Below are 17,725 nucleotides of genomic sequence, written 5' to 3'. Positions count from 1 at the left end.
CAGTCCTTAAAAAAAAAAAAAAATGTAAGGAAATAGCTCAACATGGACCCAGCTAGCAAGTGGTAGAATCAAGGCACAAATGTAGGCAGTCTGATGCCCCAAACCCAACCTCTGTTTCCTCACTCTAGTAACTATGAACTTTAAAGAAAGAAAGGTGGCAATCGATATTACTGTTTAAAATGTCCATGCCTTTTGACCCACTATCCTAGAAACAAAGGACCCACCACAATTCTGGTGTTACCTGGTCTCCGCTGACTTGGGAGAACTCACCTGAAAACCACCTGGGCCCGGGGTTGGGGGTTGGTGGGTATAATACTGCAATTTGTATGTTATTTTGTTGAGAGTTTTCAAACGACTGATTTTCTTAGTGGTCAAGATTTTAGGTATTCTCTCAGAAATCTATGCCAGTTGCTAAACTTCATACTATCTTTCAGGTTGCAATCCACCCTTTTTGTCCTGCTTTGTAGCTGGTGCAAACCACATTTTTCCTGGGTTCATCAGTATGAGACCAAAAAAAAAAAAAAGCAAACGATTTGCCCTTGTGTCCGTTCTGCCTTGTGGCAACTACGCCACACGCACGCCCGCTCCATGGGGTTGTCAAGGTTTGGGAGCAAATTGCTAGACCACAGAGTACCTCCAGGTGGGTTTGCACCACCAGTGTTATAGTTAGTAGTCCAGTGTCCTCCCTCACCCCAACAATGGCCAGGAGGGGGGACTGGAAGGCAGGGCAGGTGCTCATGCTCCTGTTAGCTTGCTCTTCCCATAGTGGTCCTTCACCAAGACAGCGCCACGTACCTCCTGGAGCCTGGTGTATTTCCACAGGCATCCCCAGAAAGAGTCTCCTATTCCTCCTCCGACCCAAACTTCAGAGGTTTCAGCCCCTGCAAGGGGGAAGCCCCTCCTCAATGGCCCAATTTCCACATCTCGAGGTACCTCCTGCCCGCTTAGGGGTCATATGTCTGATTCAAAACAGATATATGATTTACTATGCTGGGAATGACAAATTCAGGAGGAATGGTGTCCCACTCATTGCCAAAAATGACATTTCAAGATCTATCTTGAAATCTGCTGCTGCCTGTGATAGGATAGTATCTACCAGAATACGAAGAAATTCAGTCAATACAACTATTATTCAAATGTATGCACCAACGACTACGGCTAGTGATGAAGAAATTGCCAGCTTGTACACTACTTCCTACATGCATTAATTTTGTTACCTCAGTGGCCCCCTTTCACCTTTTCAGCCTTCCAATACCTGTTAACCAGTTCTATTAATTCCTCTACTGAAATACTGGTGTGGCTTCTGCCTACCCAACAGGAGCCTGCCATATGGCCCACCAACTACATTTTCAAATTTATTAGAATAACTTGTTCATGGTCATTGGCATTTGTTTAAATCTTTGCAGTAACTGGTGTTAGTACCTTTTCTCATCCCAAATGCATGCACCGGTTGTCTGTCAGTTTGTAGTGCTGCGGTGGCTTGTGTGTAGCTGGAAGCTGTGTCATCGGCATTTCAAATGCCAGCATGGCCATCCAAAGCACTTCCAGACTAAACACAGACTCTGCAGAAGGAACAGGCTGTCCACTTCTGAGGAATTAGCCACGGAAAATCTTATGGACAGAACCAAAACATCATCGGATACTGACATCCTGATGACAGAGCCACGCATTGTCAGAGAGAATGCCGAGAGAGGAGCCGCTCCGATTGGAAGGCACTCGAATCGGAGTGAGGAAGGGCCGCCCTCTCGCAGTAGAGTCGACAGTAATGAAACGGATGGAGGAAAGCCTGTGGAAGTAAAGCTTTCAGGACCTTCATTTGCTGCTGGGCCACAACCCGAGATGAGAAGAAACAGCTGCAAACATCAACGAACAATCACAAGTTGGCATACACAAAGTATAAATCTAGGAAAATTGGAAGTTGTAAAAGAAATGAAATAGAACACATGAAAATCAAAATTCTAGGCATCGGTGAGCTGAAATGGACTGGTTTGGCCATTTTTAATTGGAAAATAATAATGGCTTATTATGTTGGGAATAAAACAATCAAGAGAAATTGTGTTGCATTCCTTTTCCAAAAGAACATTTCAAGATCTTGAAATACAATGCCGTCTGTGATAGGATTATGTCTATCTCAATACAAGGAAATCCAGTCCGTACAATTATTATTCAAATTTATGCACCAACTACAAAAGCTAGTGATGAAGAAATTGAAGATTTCTACCAATAACTTCAGTCTGAAATGGGTCAAACATGCAATCAAGGTGCATTGATAATTACTGGCAATTGGAAGGCAAACGTCGGAAACAACGAGGAAAAGCAGTAGTGGGAAATATCGCCTTGGTGACAGGAATGAAGCTGGAGATTGCGTAGCTAATGCCTTTTTTAAACAACAAAAGGCAACTACACACATGGACTTCTCATATGGAATACACAGAAATCAAATTGACTACATCTGTGGGAAGAGAGGACAGAGAAATTCAACATCATCAGCTAACACCAAGCCAGTCTAGGTTGAAGCTGGAGAAAACTTTTAAGAGTTCACAGGAGCCAAAATGCAACCTTGAGTCTAGCCTACCTGAATTTTTGAGGACATCTCAAGAACAACTTTACTGCATTGAGCACGAATGATAGAAGACCTGAAGATCGGGGGGCGGGGGGGCGGAGCGGGACACCAAGAACTTCATACATGAAGAAAGCACTTGACAGACTGGAGAGGAAGGAAAGACCAACGTGGATGTGAGAAGAGACTCTGAAACGTGCTCTCCTTTGTAGAGTAGCTGTGGCAGTTACATAATTTTGTGTCAACTTGAAGTGTAGGGGTGTAGTCCAACCTGTCAACACCTTCTCGTGGGGGTGACCTCCTCATACTAAGAGTCCTGGGAACCACCACCCCTTCTCTGTACCCTTCGTGCCAGCAGGCCATGCTGAGTGAGACCTGCAGGAGCCTTGGAGACAGTCTACCCCCATTGGATCCACAAGACTTTGAAGCCACCAGTTGGTGATATTCCTGCACTCTGCATCGTTGTATGTGAGTCTAAAGAGGGAGCTATGGACTAGTATTGGACTTAAGGAATTGATCTGGATTGGGCTAGGGTGTTTTCCTGATATATAATTATTTTTTTATATAAAACTCTCTCACACATATATGAGCATCTCTGGATTTGTTTCTCCAGTCCACTCAGCCTAACACAGTAGCTAAGGTAAATGATGATATGAAATAGCTGAATTGAACATTTCAAAGGGCAGCCTGAGAGGACCAAGCCAAATCTTAAGAGATGTGCAAAGACCTAGAGTTAGAAAACCAAAGTGGAAGAATATTCCCAGCAGATCTTAAACGGAAAGAACTCCAGAAAAAAATTCAAGCCTGGGCTGCAATATTGAAAGATTCTATGGGCAAAATATTGAATGATGCAGGAAGTATCAAAAGAAGATGGAAAGTTCCATGTGTAGTGCTTGTGCATTGGGTGGCTAGCCACAAGGTCAGCAGTTCAAAACCACCAGCCAGTTCTACAAGGGAAGGATGAGGCTTTCTTCTCCTGTGAAGATTTTCAGGCTTGGAGACTCACAGGGGCAGTTCTACCTTGGCCTATAGGGTCTCTATGAGCCAGCATTGACTCAGTGGCAGTGGAAACGATGTCCCAGAGAATGATTGCTAATGTTCTCTAACATGAAATGATCTTGATGTCTTAACCAGAAACATACATAAACCATAGATGCATGGATGGATTTTCGGATTGCACCTACTTCTAGCCCCAATCAAAGAACACTTAATTCGTATGACACGGCCCTGCTGGATGCTCACCTTCATGAAGAGATCACTGAAATTGTGGGTGCTACAGCACAATGTGGTGAAGAAACTGCAAGTGCTTGGCTAGCAGAAAGAATAGTGGCGGGGGCTTAACAGGCGTATCTTCCAGCAAGCAGCCATTTAAGTGAGGTGGCAACCAAGCCCCCACGGAAGAAGCACACCAGTCTGTGTGATCCAAGGATTATAAGTAATATAATCCAAATCTAAAGGAAGAAGTGGTTTTAGAGATGACAGTGGAAGCCCCAAATCCATCTGCAGGGTCCCCACATGGATTAAGCCTCCAGGGAACCCCCTCTGCTCCTAGCTGAGAGATGTGAACAGTCTTTGTAGCAGACAGAGAGCACTGTAAAGTCATGACAGATGTGATAACATTGAAATGTAATATCTCATCTTTTGACCTCTCTTTTGACCCCTTTTAAAAGCTGTTTCCGTTTCAAACAAAAAGGGAAAGGGAAATCCGTGTGGATTAATCCCTTGACGAACCCTCTCTGACCATGGACCAGGGATGCAAAAAGCCTTGTTATCATGCCGAGAAAGTGGATTGTTGAAGATGCAGGTAGGTTAAAATTTAGCACCCAAACATTTGATCTCCTATGATCCATTTACATTGATTCTAGTTTAACATTTTTCTGGTTTATTTTCTATTGAGGCTTTTATCTGGTTTACTTTGTGATTCTTTTTAACTTTTGTTTGTGAATGTCTTTCCTTGCATGGAGCCCAGGCTGGGTCAGTCTCTAGAGACAGCACTGGCGGGATGGTTCCTTGCAGTGTGGTGCTGGTGGTCCAGGAGAAATGGGAAGCTAGTCACGGTGAGTCCAAGCCGGAAGAGCGCGTTCTGAAACTGAATGGGGGCCAACACTTCTTGATGTGATTGAACTATTGAATCACATGATGTGTGAATGATATACCAACAAAACTGTTGTGGGGCGGGGGGGAGCGATAAAAGGAGATGGAAAGAATGCATTGAGTCACTGTACCAAAAGGAACTGGTCAACGTTCAACTACTTCAAGAGGGAGCATCTGAGCGAAAACCAACGACACAGAAAGAGGAAGTTTAGCAGCACTGAGCATCAGTCAAAACCAAAGAATTCGGGAATTGATTGAATACCAATCAAAAAGTTTCAACAAGGTGCTGAAGCACTGAAAGCACTCACTTGTCCAGGCCAGGAAACTTGGAAGACGGCCACTTGGTAGCTGACTGGAGGAGACCCATACTTGTAGCCATTCCAAACAAAGAGGGCCCAACAGAATGCTCACATCATAGGGCAATAGAATTAATAGCACATCCCAGTCAAATTTTGCTGAAGACCATCCAACAACGATGACAGCAATACATTCACAGAGTTCAGGCCAGATTCAGAAAGGGAGTGGGCCCAAGTGCCATCATTGCTGATGTCAGCTGGATGTTGGCTCAGAGAATACACGAAAGATGTTTATTTGTGTTTTATGGACTCTGCTAAGGCATTTGACTGTGTGGATCATAACAAACAAACTATGGATAACGTTGAGAAGAATGGGGATTCCAGAACAGTTCATTGTGCTCCTACAGAACCTGTACATGGGTCAAAAGGCAGTTCTGCGAACAGGACAAGAGAATTCTGCTTGCTTTAAAAGCAGAAAAGGTGTACATCACAGTTGTATCCGTTCACTGTAATTATTCAATGTGTATACTGAGCAGATAATTAGAGAATCTGGATTATATGAAAAAGAATGTGGCACAGGGATTAGAGGGTGGCTTCTTAACGATCTTTGACATGCAGATGACACACAGTGCTTGCTGACCGTGAGGTGGCCTTGAAGCCCTTGCTGGTGCAGATCAAGGACTCACAACTGGACCTGTAGGTAACACCGTGCTAAATGGAGAAAAGATTGAAGTGATCAAGGATTTCATCTTGCTCGATCCACAATTATTGCTCATGGAAGCAGCAATCAAGAGATCAAATGATAATAACAACATATAATTGATCAAGGACTCAAAAGGGTGGGAAGGTGGGACAGGGAGGGGAAAAAGAGGCGCTTATACCAAGGTTTCAACTAGAAATGTTTTGGAAATAATGATGGCATTATTTCCATATGCTTGATACAATTGATGTATGGAACATTATGAGAGTCCCCAATAAAATGATTTATTAAAATATTTTTCAAAAGAGAGAGATCAAAGGGTGCATTGCATTGCGGTAGCCTACTGCACCAGAGCTCTTTAGAGCGTTGAGAAGCAAGGCTGTGCCTTAGAGAACTGCTCTTCATCAGACACGCCTGTGAGAGATGGACATTGAATCAGGAAGACCACAGAGGAATCCATGCATCTGAATGATGGTGCTGGAGAGCAGGGTTGAAAGTAACACGGACTGCCAACAGAACACACACGTCTGATTTGGAAGCAGTACAGTCAGAATGCTCCTTGGAGACAAGGAGAGCGAGACTTCATCTTACATTCTTTGGACGTAATGTCGGGGAGAGGAATCCCTGGAGGACAGCGTAAGGCTTGGTGAAGTGGAAGGGCGGCAGCAACGAGGAAGCCCTTCGACAAGATGGATCGCCACAGCGGCTGCGCGGATGGGCTCAGACGAAAGCACAACTGTGAGCAGGCACAGCCAGGCAGCGCTGCCGTCTGTCGGACTCACAGCTGCTGTGAGGCAGGACCGGCTCTGTGGCACCCAGCAGCAAACAACCAGGGATGCATGTTGGCTTGTTTACGTTGACTTCATATTCATATTCATATTCATATTGGGAGCGAGTAGTTACGCTTCTTGGCTGGCAAGTGGAAGTTTGGGGGTTTGAGCTCGCTCAGCGTTGTCCTGGGGAAAAGGCCCGGTGGTCCTCTTTACAAAACCTTAGCTTTGCAGTCATGGGCACAGCTCTCCTCTGACACTTGGGCCCAGTGAGTCAGAATTGACTCAATGGCAGCCCGTTTGCATTTTGTTATTGTTGTTTGCCAACTAACTGTATGGGTGATAGTTTTTGTAGATCGTTTGTTTTTTACTTTTTTTTTTTTCTAATTGTATATGTTGGCTGCGCTTTCATTTTGATCCCTTCTGTTTGTGCAGGACAAGCATTTGAAAGCCAATCATTTCTCTGAAATGATTGGTTGAGTTACTTGCTTGAATGTAGTATGTTCATTTTGGCCCAAGTCTGTGTTCTCGAATTTCTGTTGTGATTTATTCTTTGAGCAAAGCGCCGTTAGGAAAGTTTTAAAGTACTGAATAGTTTAGCAGCCCTTTGTTATTGATTCCGCAACTCCTTGCACGCGGTTTAGAGAACTGGATCCGAGTGGTCAGTTCTGCTGATTACCCCACGAGGTCCCAGCCACAGCTGATATTCGTAAATGATCCTTATGTGTCAAGTTGCCAAATGTGGGCATCAGGGATCCTAGGAATGCTCCTATGATACAGCTTCTTAATTGGGTTATTCAAATCTTCCCTTAGCCAAATCTGTCCTTTTGATTGATCAACTTTTGCGAGTGATGTGTTGTTCCAAATCTCCTAGTGTGGTGATTCTGTTGACTTCCCTCTGTGGCTTTGCAGCTGCGGCAGGCCAGGGCATGTAGCCAAGACCCTCACTCAAATGGGGATCCCGGCCAAAAGAGCCCCCATGTCCATTAACAATGAAATGATATTTATTTCATGCATATTCTGTAGCCATTAAAAAGCAATTAATGTGTTCTCTAGCTATTCACCTTGAGGGAGGCCCATGTTAGCTGAAAAAGGCAGAGACATGGGAAGTATGATCCAACCTCTTAGTAAACAAACAAACAAGCCCCGCCCCCTCTATTTGTAAACATGTCTGGTATGTCTCAGTTTGAGGAGAGGCCATTCGCATCAGTTTCTCCAGAGACAGGGCTGAAAGGAGCGGAAGAAGGAGGATAGAAAATCTTCATATCGGTTCCCTCCTACCAGGTCCATGGTGGCATCGTGGAGCACACGTTGGGCCGCTAACCGAAGGTCGGCAGTTCGAAGCCACCAGCGACTCCATGGGAGAAACGGAGACTTTCTGCTCCCGTAGAGATAGAGTCTCAGGAATCCACAGGCACGGTTCTCCCCTGTCCTATAGGGAGCGCTGAGTTGGGGTCCATTTGACGGCAGTGAGTTGGGTTTGGATTAGGAAAGTGAGGAGCCCTGGCTGCTAACTGGAAGGTTGGCAGATTGAACCACTTTGAAAGCCCAATCTACTCCTGCAAGTAATTAAATGGAAAAACAAATCCCTCACTGCCACGGAGTGGATTGTAACGCATAGCGACCCTGTAAACAGAGCACAACCGCCCCACAGGGTTTCCGGGGCTGTGTCTCCTGATGGAAGCAGACAGCCGCATCTTTCTCCAAATGGCTCGTCCTAGGAAATCCTGGGGTCAGTTCGACTCTGTCACGAGTGGCCACTGTGAGTCAAAATGGACCCCCAGCACCAAGAATACAGGCAAGTGAGGCAGCAAGGACAGGCACTGATCCGAGGCAACTTGTAGGAGATGCCTGTGAGACGGCGAGCACACAGTGTCAGCATAGCACGCTGTCACCACAGGCACAGGGTCCCAGAGAATGCGGTTTGATAGAAGCACAAGGAAAGAATGCCTGGGAACATAAATATCAAATCAGTCCGATTCTCTCTAAGTGGGAGGATGACAGGCTTTTCCCCTGCTCCACATGGCTGCGTTGCTTGCATTCATTTTATATGAAGTGCATACCCCCCTCCCCAAACCCATCTCTGCCATTGAGTCGATCCTGACTCATAGCTCTCCTGTGATTGGGGAAGAAAATGATTTTTTAAGTAATGTTACTACAAAAATAAGTCACGACCTCTATTACGTGCCCAAGAAACCCAGATACACCCACGCAAAACTTGACAGTTTAAGGTGGTGCATAGGCCCTGGGTGGCATAAATGGTGGGGCGCCCCATTACGGACCCCCTGGAGGTCCCCAAGAAGAACCCTCTGGGGCTCCATTCTACTCCGCACGCACGGGGTCGTCATGAGTGAGAACTGACTTCACACTAGACCGCCTCGCAGACGCCCTGGCGCCCAGCTCTGGGCCTCGTAGGCTTGCGCTCCCGCAGACAAAAGGAGAGGGTCCTGGCACACAGGTGCGTGAACCTGCCTTTTCTCCCTCGGGTCCTCTGAAAAGCCAGTGGCATCAGGGCTCCTCCACGCTGCTCAGCTGCGAACTGGAAGGTCAGCCCCGCCCAGGCAGTCCACTTCCCTAAGGATTCCAGCCTGGGGACCCTATGGGGCAGTTCTCCATCCTGTAGGGTCACTTTGAGCCAGAATTAACTTCATGGCAGGAGGCTTGTCATCTGAGGGAGGACCTGGTTCTCGGGTGAATACGGTTTAAAAACTAGCTGGACTCTCACCAGTGATGCGCACTCTAGAGCAAGACCCCAGAGCTCTTCTGGGGGGCACCCGGTGATGAGCTGTTCAAACCACCCAAGGTACTCATCTCAGAGGAGTAGGAATTAGGGTGATGGCAGTGTGGCTAGCAAAACCCTTTTCAATGTTGATTTAAACTTTGACGGTGAAAGACGATGGCTCTTTTCATCATACAAACTTGCCTGGTGGGGAATGTGCGGAGTCCAAAGTTAGGAAGCATCCAGCGAACCAGACACAGGGAGGAGCCGAAGACGTTCAGAACGTCAGTGCCGCCGAGCCTGAGCTCCTGAGAGGCAAGAGAAGTGGTTGGAAGGGTGGACGGTGCTAGACTATGTCTTCTAAACCATGCTAAGGAGTTGGAATTTCATCCTCAAGGCAAAGGGGGCATTACTTAAAGGCTGTGACCTGGGGAGTGATATGATTTGAGCCCCTTCAGGGTCACTGCAGCTGCACTGTGGAGAAAAGAGTTAGAGGGGAGCTACTACCTAGACGTGGCCCGACTGGTTAGAAGGCTGTTACAGAAATGCAGCTCAAGAGCTAATGGGGGCTTGGACAGTAGGTCATAGCAGTGGGAGTAAAAAGAAGTGATTGGAAGCTAGTTAAAGATAGAATAACACTTGGACATATTAATGTAGGGGCGAAGGAGCCAAGGAGAAATCAAGGAGTACTGTGGGCAATTGGAAGATGTTGGTGCCGTACTGAAATAAAAAATGCTGGAAAAGATGGTGTGGATTAGGAGAGGATGAGACAAGTCGATCCTAGAGACCCATTAGGGACGGTGATGGTACTGGGGTAGAATGCTTCCATGCAGGAGACCGGGGTTCGATTTCCAGCCAATGCATTTCATACATAGCCACCAGCCACCGGTCTGTGGAAGTCAAGATGTGGAGACTTCTGAGGGGCTTCCAGACCATGATGGGCCAGGAAGCAAGGTCTGGTGAGCTACTTCAGAAAACTAGCAAACGAAAACCCTATGGTACCATGTAGTTGAAACTTTGTCAACCTGAAGATGCATATAGTGTAGTCAAACCTGTCAATCAAGTCACAGCCTGAGGCGGTCTCTCTGGAGGTATGGTCTGCTATAAGGTGGACCCTGGGATTCCCCACCCCCGCCCTCTCTCTGCCACGGAGAGGGCTGAGAGTTGCCCCAGCCCTGCCATGTATCCACCGGCCTTGGGTCCACAGGACTCTGCACCCATCACCCTGTGTTCTTTCTGCACTCTGCGTCACTGCAGGTGGCATGTGAGTCTGAAGAGGGACTTATGGATTTGAGTTGGACTGGGCTGGGATGTTTTCTTGATATGTATGGTAGTTACATAATCTGGTGTCAATTGAGGATTAAGAGTGAAGGGGTGGAGTCTAGCCTGTCAATCAGGTCATAGTCCATGAGGCCTCTGTGTGGGCATGGCCTTCTCCTGAGGAGTCTGGGGACTCCTATATTCCTCCCTGGAGGTGAGAGACACTTTCTCTCTCAGCTTACTCCCTGGGAGACACTGAAGCTGACAAGACACATGGAACTACGCTAGTACCCTGAGCTGGAGGAACCACGTGGACACCCTGCCAGTGCTGAGATGCTTACAATGCCACTGGATCCACAAGACTTCCCACCCACTGGCATGTGATTTTCCTTCCTTCGGCATCATTGCATGTGTTTCATGAGTCTGAAGAGGGCTTTATAGATTGCTATCAGACATATGGGCTAATATTGGACTTATGGACTTGATCTAGACTGGGCTGAGGTGTTTCTTAATGTATAATTATTCTTTATATAAAGCTCTTTCTTATACACATGAGGGTCTATGAATGGGTTTCTCTAGTCAACCTGGCCTGACACATACCAATTATGGGGGCAGCAGCGAACCAGGCAGCATGTCATCCTCTTGTGCATGCAGTCATCGTGTTGGCGGTCAACTCTAAGTTGCTGACAGCAAACACAGATCTGTTCCCCTTTCTGGCTTGGAGGAGGTTAATAGATGGTGCAGGAATAGCCAGACTGAGGCTGGCTCAGTCTACCCCCACTGCCAGGTTTCCTGTCACTTAGGTCTGAGAAGTGGGACAGCTCTTGAGCAGTCTGCCCTGCACCCTACCCCCACTTCCCTCTGGGCTGGCCAGCCCTGAAGAGCCTCCGAGTCTCCTCCCTCCCTCCTCTTCCTCACCGCAGTCATTTAGACAAAAGACACAATGTAGTCGTTCTATCAGCCCACAGTGACAGAGCTTAATGATGACAAGACATGTATGAATTATTGATATATATATATATCTTTATTATGCACAGATAAAATACTTAAAACGGTGGTTATCAAAACTATACATCTAAAGCCTGTTCACAAAATTGCTGACACACTAAACAGAGAAAAGAATATAACAGGGGTGTTCAAACTGGCCACAGGGATTTTACGGGTACTCTTTTTACCCTCAAACATGATGAAAAACAACAATAAAATCAGGCTCATTCAGGAAAACAAACAAACACACAAACCAGAAGAGAGCAGTATTGTGTTGGAAACTGATAATAGTCTGTTTTTAGAAGAACATCTGTCAGTTTTTCATGAACAACCCCCAGATCAAACAAATAGGCAAAAGAAGTGCGCACGCACGCACGCACACACACATACACACACACACACACACAACTCACCAACAAACTGTGTGGTGCCAACGCAACCAGCAGTAGAGGCACCACTCAGCCCATGAGGTAGTTACTTTACAAGAGGCCCTTCCCACTCCCACGCAGGCCCGCTCGCTCCAGAACTCACACAGGACACGGGCTTACAATCTTATGGCAGGACAAAGAAAGGACCGTTTGTTGTTGTTGTTTAGAAAATGCTACACAAACACCGTAGACAGAAGGCATCTCTGGCTTTTGAACATACAGAGTAACCGCTGGCAAACACCACGTGGTGAGCGGGTGAGAGCAGTACACAGGCGAGGAGTCTGCCTTAGCGCTGAAAAGCATTTCAGCAATAGCTCTGGCACTGAACAAACAAAATACAGTGGCCTCTGTGGATGGTTTAGCCCGCAGAGGCAACAAGAGCTTGCAGAGAGAGGGGTCTGGTTGGAACAGAACAACAGTTTAAAGACACTTTCAGAATATCTTATAAAAGTAGAGCTTGCATTCTGTATTAAAATTGTAAAGTTCAAAGTAGTAATGGGAAATGGAAATGCTGTAACAAGAAGCGAGGGAGAACACCCCTCCCTCCCTCTCCCCACCCTTTAAAACATTCATCTTAAGAAACACTTCAGAAGTGCTGAATGACATTCACTCTCCAATTAGGATGGGGTCAGATTTCATCAACACAGGTATCTTGATTTGCATAATACTTCTGACAAGCTGGTCCAGAAAAATCTGCTTAATCAGAAATAAAAGGTAACTTACCCCTTTTCTTTTGAGAGAAATCTTTTTAAATATGCAGCTACAAATTTGTAAATAAAAGGTATTTATAAAATTATTGGTAATGTAGCCTATCTCTCAAAAAATACATTTAAATAGATTACAAAATGTTTTAACCCTATCTGTGTAAGAAGTGGATCTTTTAATACCTCCTACTAGTGAATTTCCTTTTTAGACAAGATGGAAAGGGGTTTGTTTTGCTTTTTTGTTTTGTTTCAAAGTAAAGAACTAATCAAGAGAATTCACAGTAGCTGAAATCAACCATTTCATATGGAGTAACTTAAAATGATCTACAACACTTAAATATATCTCTATACACAACTTTTTGTAGTAAAATATAGCTATATGTGACTTCAAGACTCTAGTTCTCCTTGAAGACATCTTTAAACTTTTTTTATACATAGAATATGCTTAAACAATACATTCAGCTGAAGGTTAGGCAAAGCGCATTATTTTCGATCACAGGGAGCGTAATTTGGGTCTTCCATCCCGGTACCCCTATGTTAAAATAAAATAAAAATCTTTTTAAAAAGAACTATCCTCTGATCTCACACCTTCTTCATTTGCATGTGGATACTTGTGATTTTCAATGAGAGGGTTTCCAAAAAGTTTATGGAAAAATGGAATTGAAAGATAATGGATTTTCCCCACAAGCTTGCTGAAGCCCTCCTCTCATATATCGACGTGGACAGTCTGGACCTCTGAAGTCTAGTGTGATCAGTGTTTGGTCACACGAGTATTCGCGGCGGGGTGACACAGTGGCCTGGACCTCCTTGTCTGTCCTGCAGACACTGCTCCAGGGCACTGAGTGTCGTCAACATGTCCTCCTTCAGGTTCCAGTCCCTGAGAATCAGGCGGCGCTTCTGAATTTTAGGGCGGTGAGATTTGCATGTGACTATTTTGGAAGAGAATCTAGCCCAGTCTCTGAGTTGAGAGGGGTTGTGGGGAAAGAATCCTATTGGTTTTCCGTGGCACTGTCCCCAGTGAGTGATTTGGCACGGAGCTCCCCTCTGGCCTTCTCCTCTGACATAGAGGACCAGTCGGCGGCAAAGTGGCATCATATTGTGCCGCCAAGGAAATCCTTTCTCAGTTTGGGATATGTTCAGGCAAGAGAACTGTAGCCTCCCAAACGAGCGCCCCTTTCCACAGATGTTCTGGGCAGAACCGGTGACACCGTCCCAATAACTGCCTGGAGGCGAACGGGACCTGCCGTGTGTTTGCAACTTTGCAGAGTGTGGTTTTTACCGAAAGATCGACACGCTCATTCTGCCGAACGTACGGCGGAATGCGCCCCCACTCTGCAAGCACAGCGGGTTTTCAGATGGGGAATGATTCTCTCTTCCACTTGGAAACCTAAATGTCCAGATAACATCTTACTTGCACACACTCAACGCCTACAGGGGGCTTCAGAGGAGGCAGGGGAAATTGCCATCATCTTTTCATCTCATTTTCTGTGGGAGCTTTTTAACGCCCCCTCAGTTATCCCCCACAAATTCCACCCTACAACTGAATTTTGCCCCAATTTATCTAGTAGTCAAAAGAGAAGTCATCAAGGGGCACACATCCTCCATCCCAAGATTCAGCCATTTTTTCAATCACTCTATGTCTATAAAGAAATGCGAATTTCGCATAAACACATTTTCTTTTGCAGTTGGTGCGCAAGAGTACGGAGAACCGAGAAGCTGATGATTTCATCAGCGCTGGCTTTGGCCCAGAGCACAAGAAAGGAATGTCGCCTTGGTCGGCGTCAGGATGCAGGCCCGGAGGCCAGCACCCATCAGGCAGCAAGGGCAAGAAGTGCACCCACGAGAAGGTGCACAGGAGACCCGGAGGATGCTTAGGCAGTCTTTACGTGCTTCTTGTAACATCTTGGCTTAGACACATGAGAATCTTTGACCACACTTCCCACGGGTTCTAGTAACAGCTTACCAACCTCTTGAGTAAGTCTCAGGGCCACACATTCCTGGTCTCTGACCTGGACAAAGCAGCATTTTTAAAACTGGCGCGTGTTTCACATTGAGAACCCCCAAGCCCACAAGGGGCCGGTGGAAAAGGCCGCCATCTTTGCTTTCCTCCTATGAATTCTAGCGTGAAAGTCAGAAGTCCAGGAGTCAGGGTTGACCTTAGCCCTGGGTGAGTGGGTGAGTGGGGGTGAATACATCAGGTGGTTTTACATTGAAATTCGCTCTTTACAAGGGAGCCCTAGCGAAGCCTTCCAAGTCGGGCGCAGGCACCGGAGGCCGGGCTAGGCAGTGCTGCTGCTGGAGCAGGGCGTGCTCTGTGTGCTGCCGATGCTGTGGGCCGCGCTGCCGTTTTCCGAGGCTGGCGGGGTGGTGGGGACTTGCCGTCTCCCTGCTGTCTCCCCTGCAGTTAAGAAAGAGAGAGTGATGCGCGTTACGCGTGTATATCACTGAAAGGAACATTTCTCCTTTGCCGCTTTGGTCCGTGATATTCTCAAGCCTGTGCAGAAGCAGCATCCAAGCACCAGGCCTTGGATGGTTAGAGCGTACCACGAGGCCTCTTGCTGGGGTCGGTGCGGGGAGGGTGGAAGGGGGGATGCTTTTAAGCAAACATGCAGTCACAGTGGTGAAAACTTGTCAGTTGACACCAAGTCTCCTGGATCTGGGACCATCTGTACTGTGTGATCCAAGTGATCAGCCCGTGTGCACAACGCCACTGGAGAGTCAGTGGGGTGAGACCTTTAAATGCCATCAGAGAACCTTGGGCCTTTGCACAGGATGCACTTCGTAAAAATATGGCAACGAAGTCTAGATGTTGCCCTAGCTACAGTAGAGAGGAGAGGTTCAGTGGTAGAATTCTTGTCTACCATGTGGGAGACCGGAGTTCGAGTCCTGGCCAGTGCACCCTATGTGTCTGTCAGTGGAAGATTGGCTGTTGCTCCATGCTGAACAGGTTTCAGAGGAGCGCCCAGACCGAGAGAGACCAGGAAGAAAGGCCTGGCAATCTACCACGGAAACACAGTCGGTGAAAACCATGTGCATCACAACTGTCTGATCTACAACCAGTCCTAGAGATGGCACAGGACCAGGCAGCGAGTCCTCCTGCTGTGCGGGGGTAGGGGTGGGGGTGGGGGTGGTGTCACTCATTAGACAGCACTTTCCCAACCACCGCCCGGAGATGGCCATGCGCACCCAACAGTCAACACCCCCCCCCCAGGAAGGGGGAGGGGGAGGTGCTCTAAAAAGCATTGTGGGGAAGGGGGTTGGTTGCCTGCATAGGGGGTGGCTGGGAGGGAGGGCTGCATTTGCCAGGGAACAACTCACCCTCCGCCCTGAGGGTGGCTGAGGAGGGCAGCGTGAGTATTGAGTATCCCCTGCCCCCTTTCATTACACACCCCGCTGCATTCTAGCCAAACCCACTCTTCATGCCAAGTACACACTGCTTTGGGGAGGGAGGAAAGCTCGGGGCACACACATGGTTTGCATTTCGCACCGCAAAGGGTCGCAGAGCCGGACTCCTCTGCAGCAGAGTGGCCTCCGCCCAGCGCCTGGGGTAGGGAAACATGAGCAGGGCTCTCCAGTGGAAATTGGTGCCTTCTCCTTGAAAAGCCAGGGCTTCGGCTTCATAACCTCAGTAAGCAGTCTCACCCGGGAAGCCCCCGAGGAGGGCGGGGTCTGTTTATGCATGAGCCTCCTCTTTCCTGTCCCACCGAGACACACAGCTATCAGCCAGAGATAAGCAGGCCTCCTGGCTGCTTGGTGGAAACACAATGCACGGCTCCCAGGCTCTGCCCTTGGAGCTCCTAACCGAGCCCGCTCGCTCGGCCATCCCCCCTCTCTGGGGCCTCTCACAGCCTCTGCCAACAAAGCCCTCTGCAAAAGGCAGCCCAGCTCCTGCCCTAGGCTGGCTCCAGCTTCCCCTGTCACCTGTAAGAGATGGGGCAGCTCCCTGCAGTCCTGCGTCCGCCTTGTTGTGTATTTGTCCTTGCTGCCTTGTCAAGGAAGACACTGGCTCCGGAGGGGGGGCTCTTTGTTCTTCTTTCTCAGACCCTCCCCAGCCCTGTCCCCACCCTTAGAGTGTGTGAGTGAGTACCCGGGGCTGGGGAAGCTTGCCTCAGCGGTACTACTTTTGGCCCAAACCCCACTTCTTCCCGAGTAGGGGGGCTTTGTTTCCAGGAAAGAATCAAGTCTCTCAGCAATTCTGATGCCTCCAGAGACCTGAACAAGTCTCGAAACACTTTCAAAGCGTTCAGCAGTTCCCCTTCCCCCTGCGCCCGTCCGTCCCACATGTTGATCCACACACCAGCTGGAGCCTCATGTCAGCAACGAGTCTGCCTGCCGTGGCTGTTAGGAGCGCATTATAAAAACATCTCTCCCCATGTAAATAAAGAATGCATCAGCCGAGCTGGAGGTGAGTCAACACCACCTCCTCGCCTTTCGTTTCTGGCTCAGTTGGGCTCCTCTGTGCACTCAGCCTTCATTGGCCACAGCAAGAGGGCCCCGCCCCCTCACCTATTGGGGGGACTTTCTTCCCCCACAACCTGACAAGCCCCTGATTAGTCACAGTCAGGAAAAGTGCCAGTGCTGCTCCCTGCCCAGGAAGTCGGGATATTTGCTTTCCGATGTCTATTTGCCAAATATAATCTGCTGCCACGTCAGTTTATTTTAATCAGTGCTCATTAAAAAGGCCTTTCAATTCCAAGGGTTTAGGAAACTCTTATCCGGTTCATGTAAAATGTGGCTCAAAATAAAACCTCCCCTAACAAAACCAAACAAAACAAAGCAGCCCCCGGCCGGCCCCCTAACCCCTTACAAGATTGCAGCATGCATTTCACCAAGGAAGGTGAGCCAACTTAACCTCTGAACCTACTCGCTTTGATCAACTCATCTGCCCAGACAACCCTGGAGAACTTGCTGGACCCCTCCTCCAGAGAACACCCTTCCACCGCCGTGGTCATTTCACGTGGAAGATACTGGGGATTTCCAAATATAACCACACTTTTAGCCGTGGTTTACCTTCTGACAAAGTTAAGAGGTTTTCGTGCCAGCCGACAGGGGTGTTGGTTTGGCTACTGAGGGGAAAGTTACTAGGGAAAGTTGAATGTGCAGGCGGTTCGACTCGAAAGGAACACAGAGTCCCGGGACTCTCTCAGAAGATGGGCCCCTTGTGCTTTCTACTTTTCTCCCCTGATTTCTCAGAGGACTGACCCCTC

The 17,725-nt window shown here is 47.7% G+C and overlaps 1 protein-coding gene across 1 annotated transcript in view; it reads right to left on the bottom strand.

Moving 5' to 3' along the window:
- Positions 1-11,403: 11,403 nt before the first annotated feature.
- Positions 11,404-17,725, bottom strand: part of TGFBR3 (transforming growth factor beta receptor 3) — a 212,509-nt gene continuing 206,187 nt past the window's right edge. The window contains exon 17 of the mRNA XM_045292044.1: positions 11,404-14,916. Within this exon, the coding sequence (XP_045147979.1) occupies positions 14,798-14,916 (119 nt within the window). The 3' untranslated portion in view covers positions 11,404-14,797. The remainder of the gene's footprint in view (positions 14,917-17,725) is intronic.

Source organism: Echinops telfairi, unplaced genomic scaffold (assembly GCF_000313985.2).
Source record: "Echinops telfairi isolate 266 unplaced genomic scaffold, ASM31398v2 ScPeMD7_443;HRSCAF=831, whole genome shotgun sequence".
NCBI lineage: Eukaryota > Metazoa > Chordata > Mammalia > Afrosoricida > Tenrecidae > Echinops > Echinops telfairi.
The sequence above is the reverse complement of the archived record's forward strand: the minus strand, read 5'-3'. Positions and strand labels throughout refer to the sequence as shown.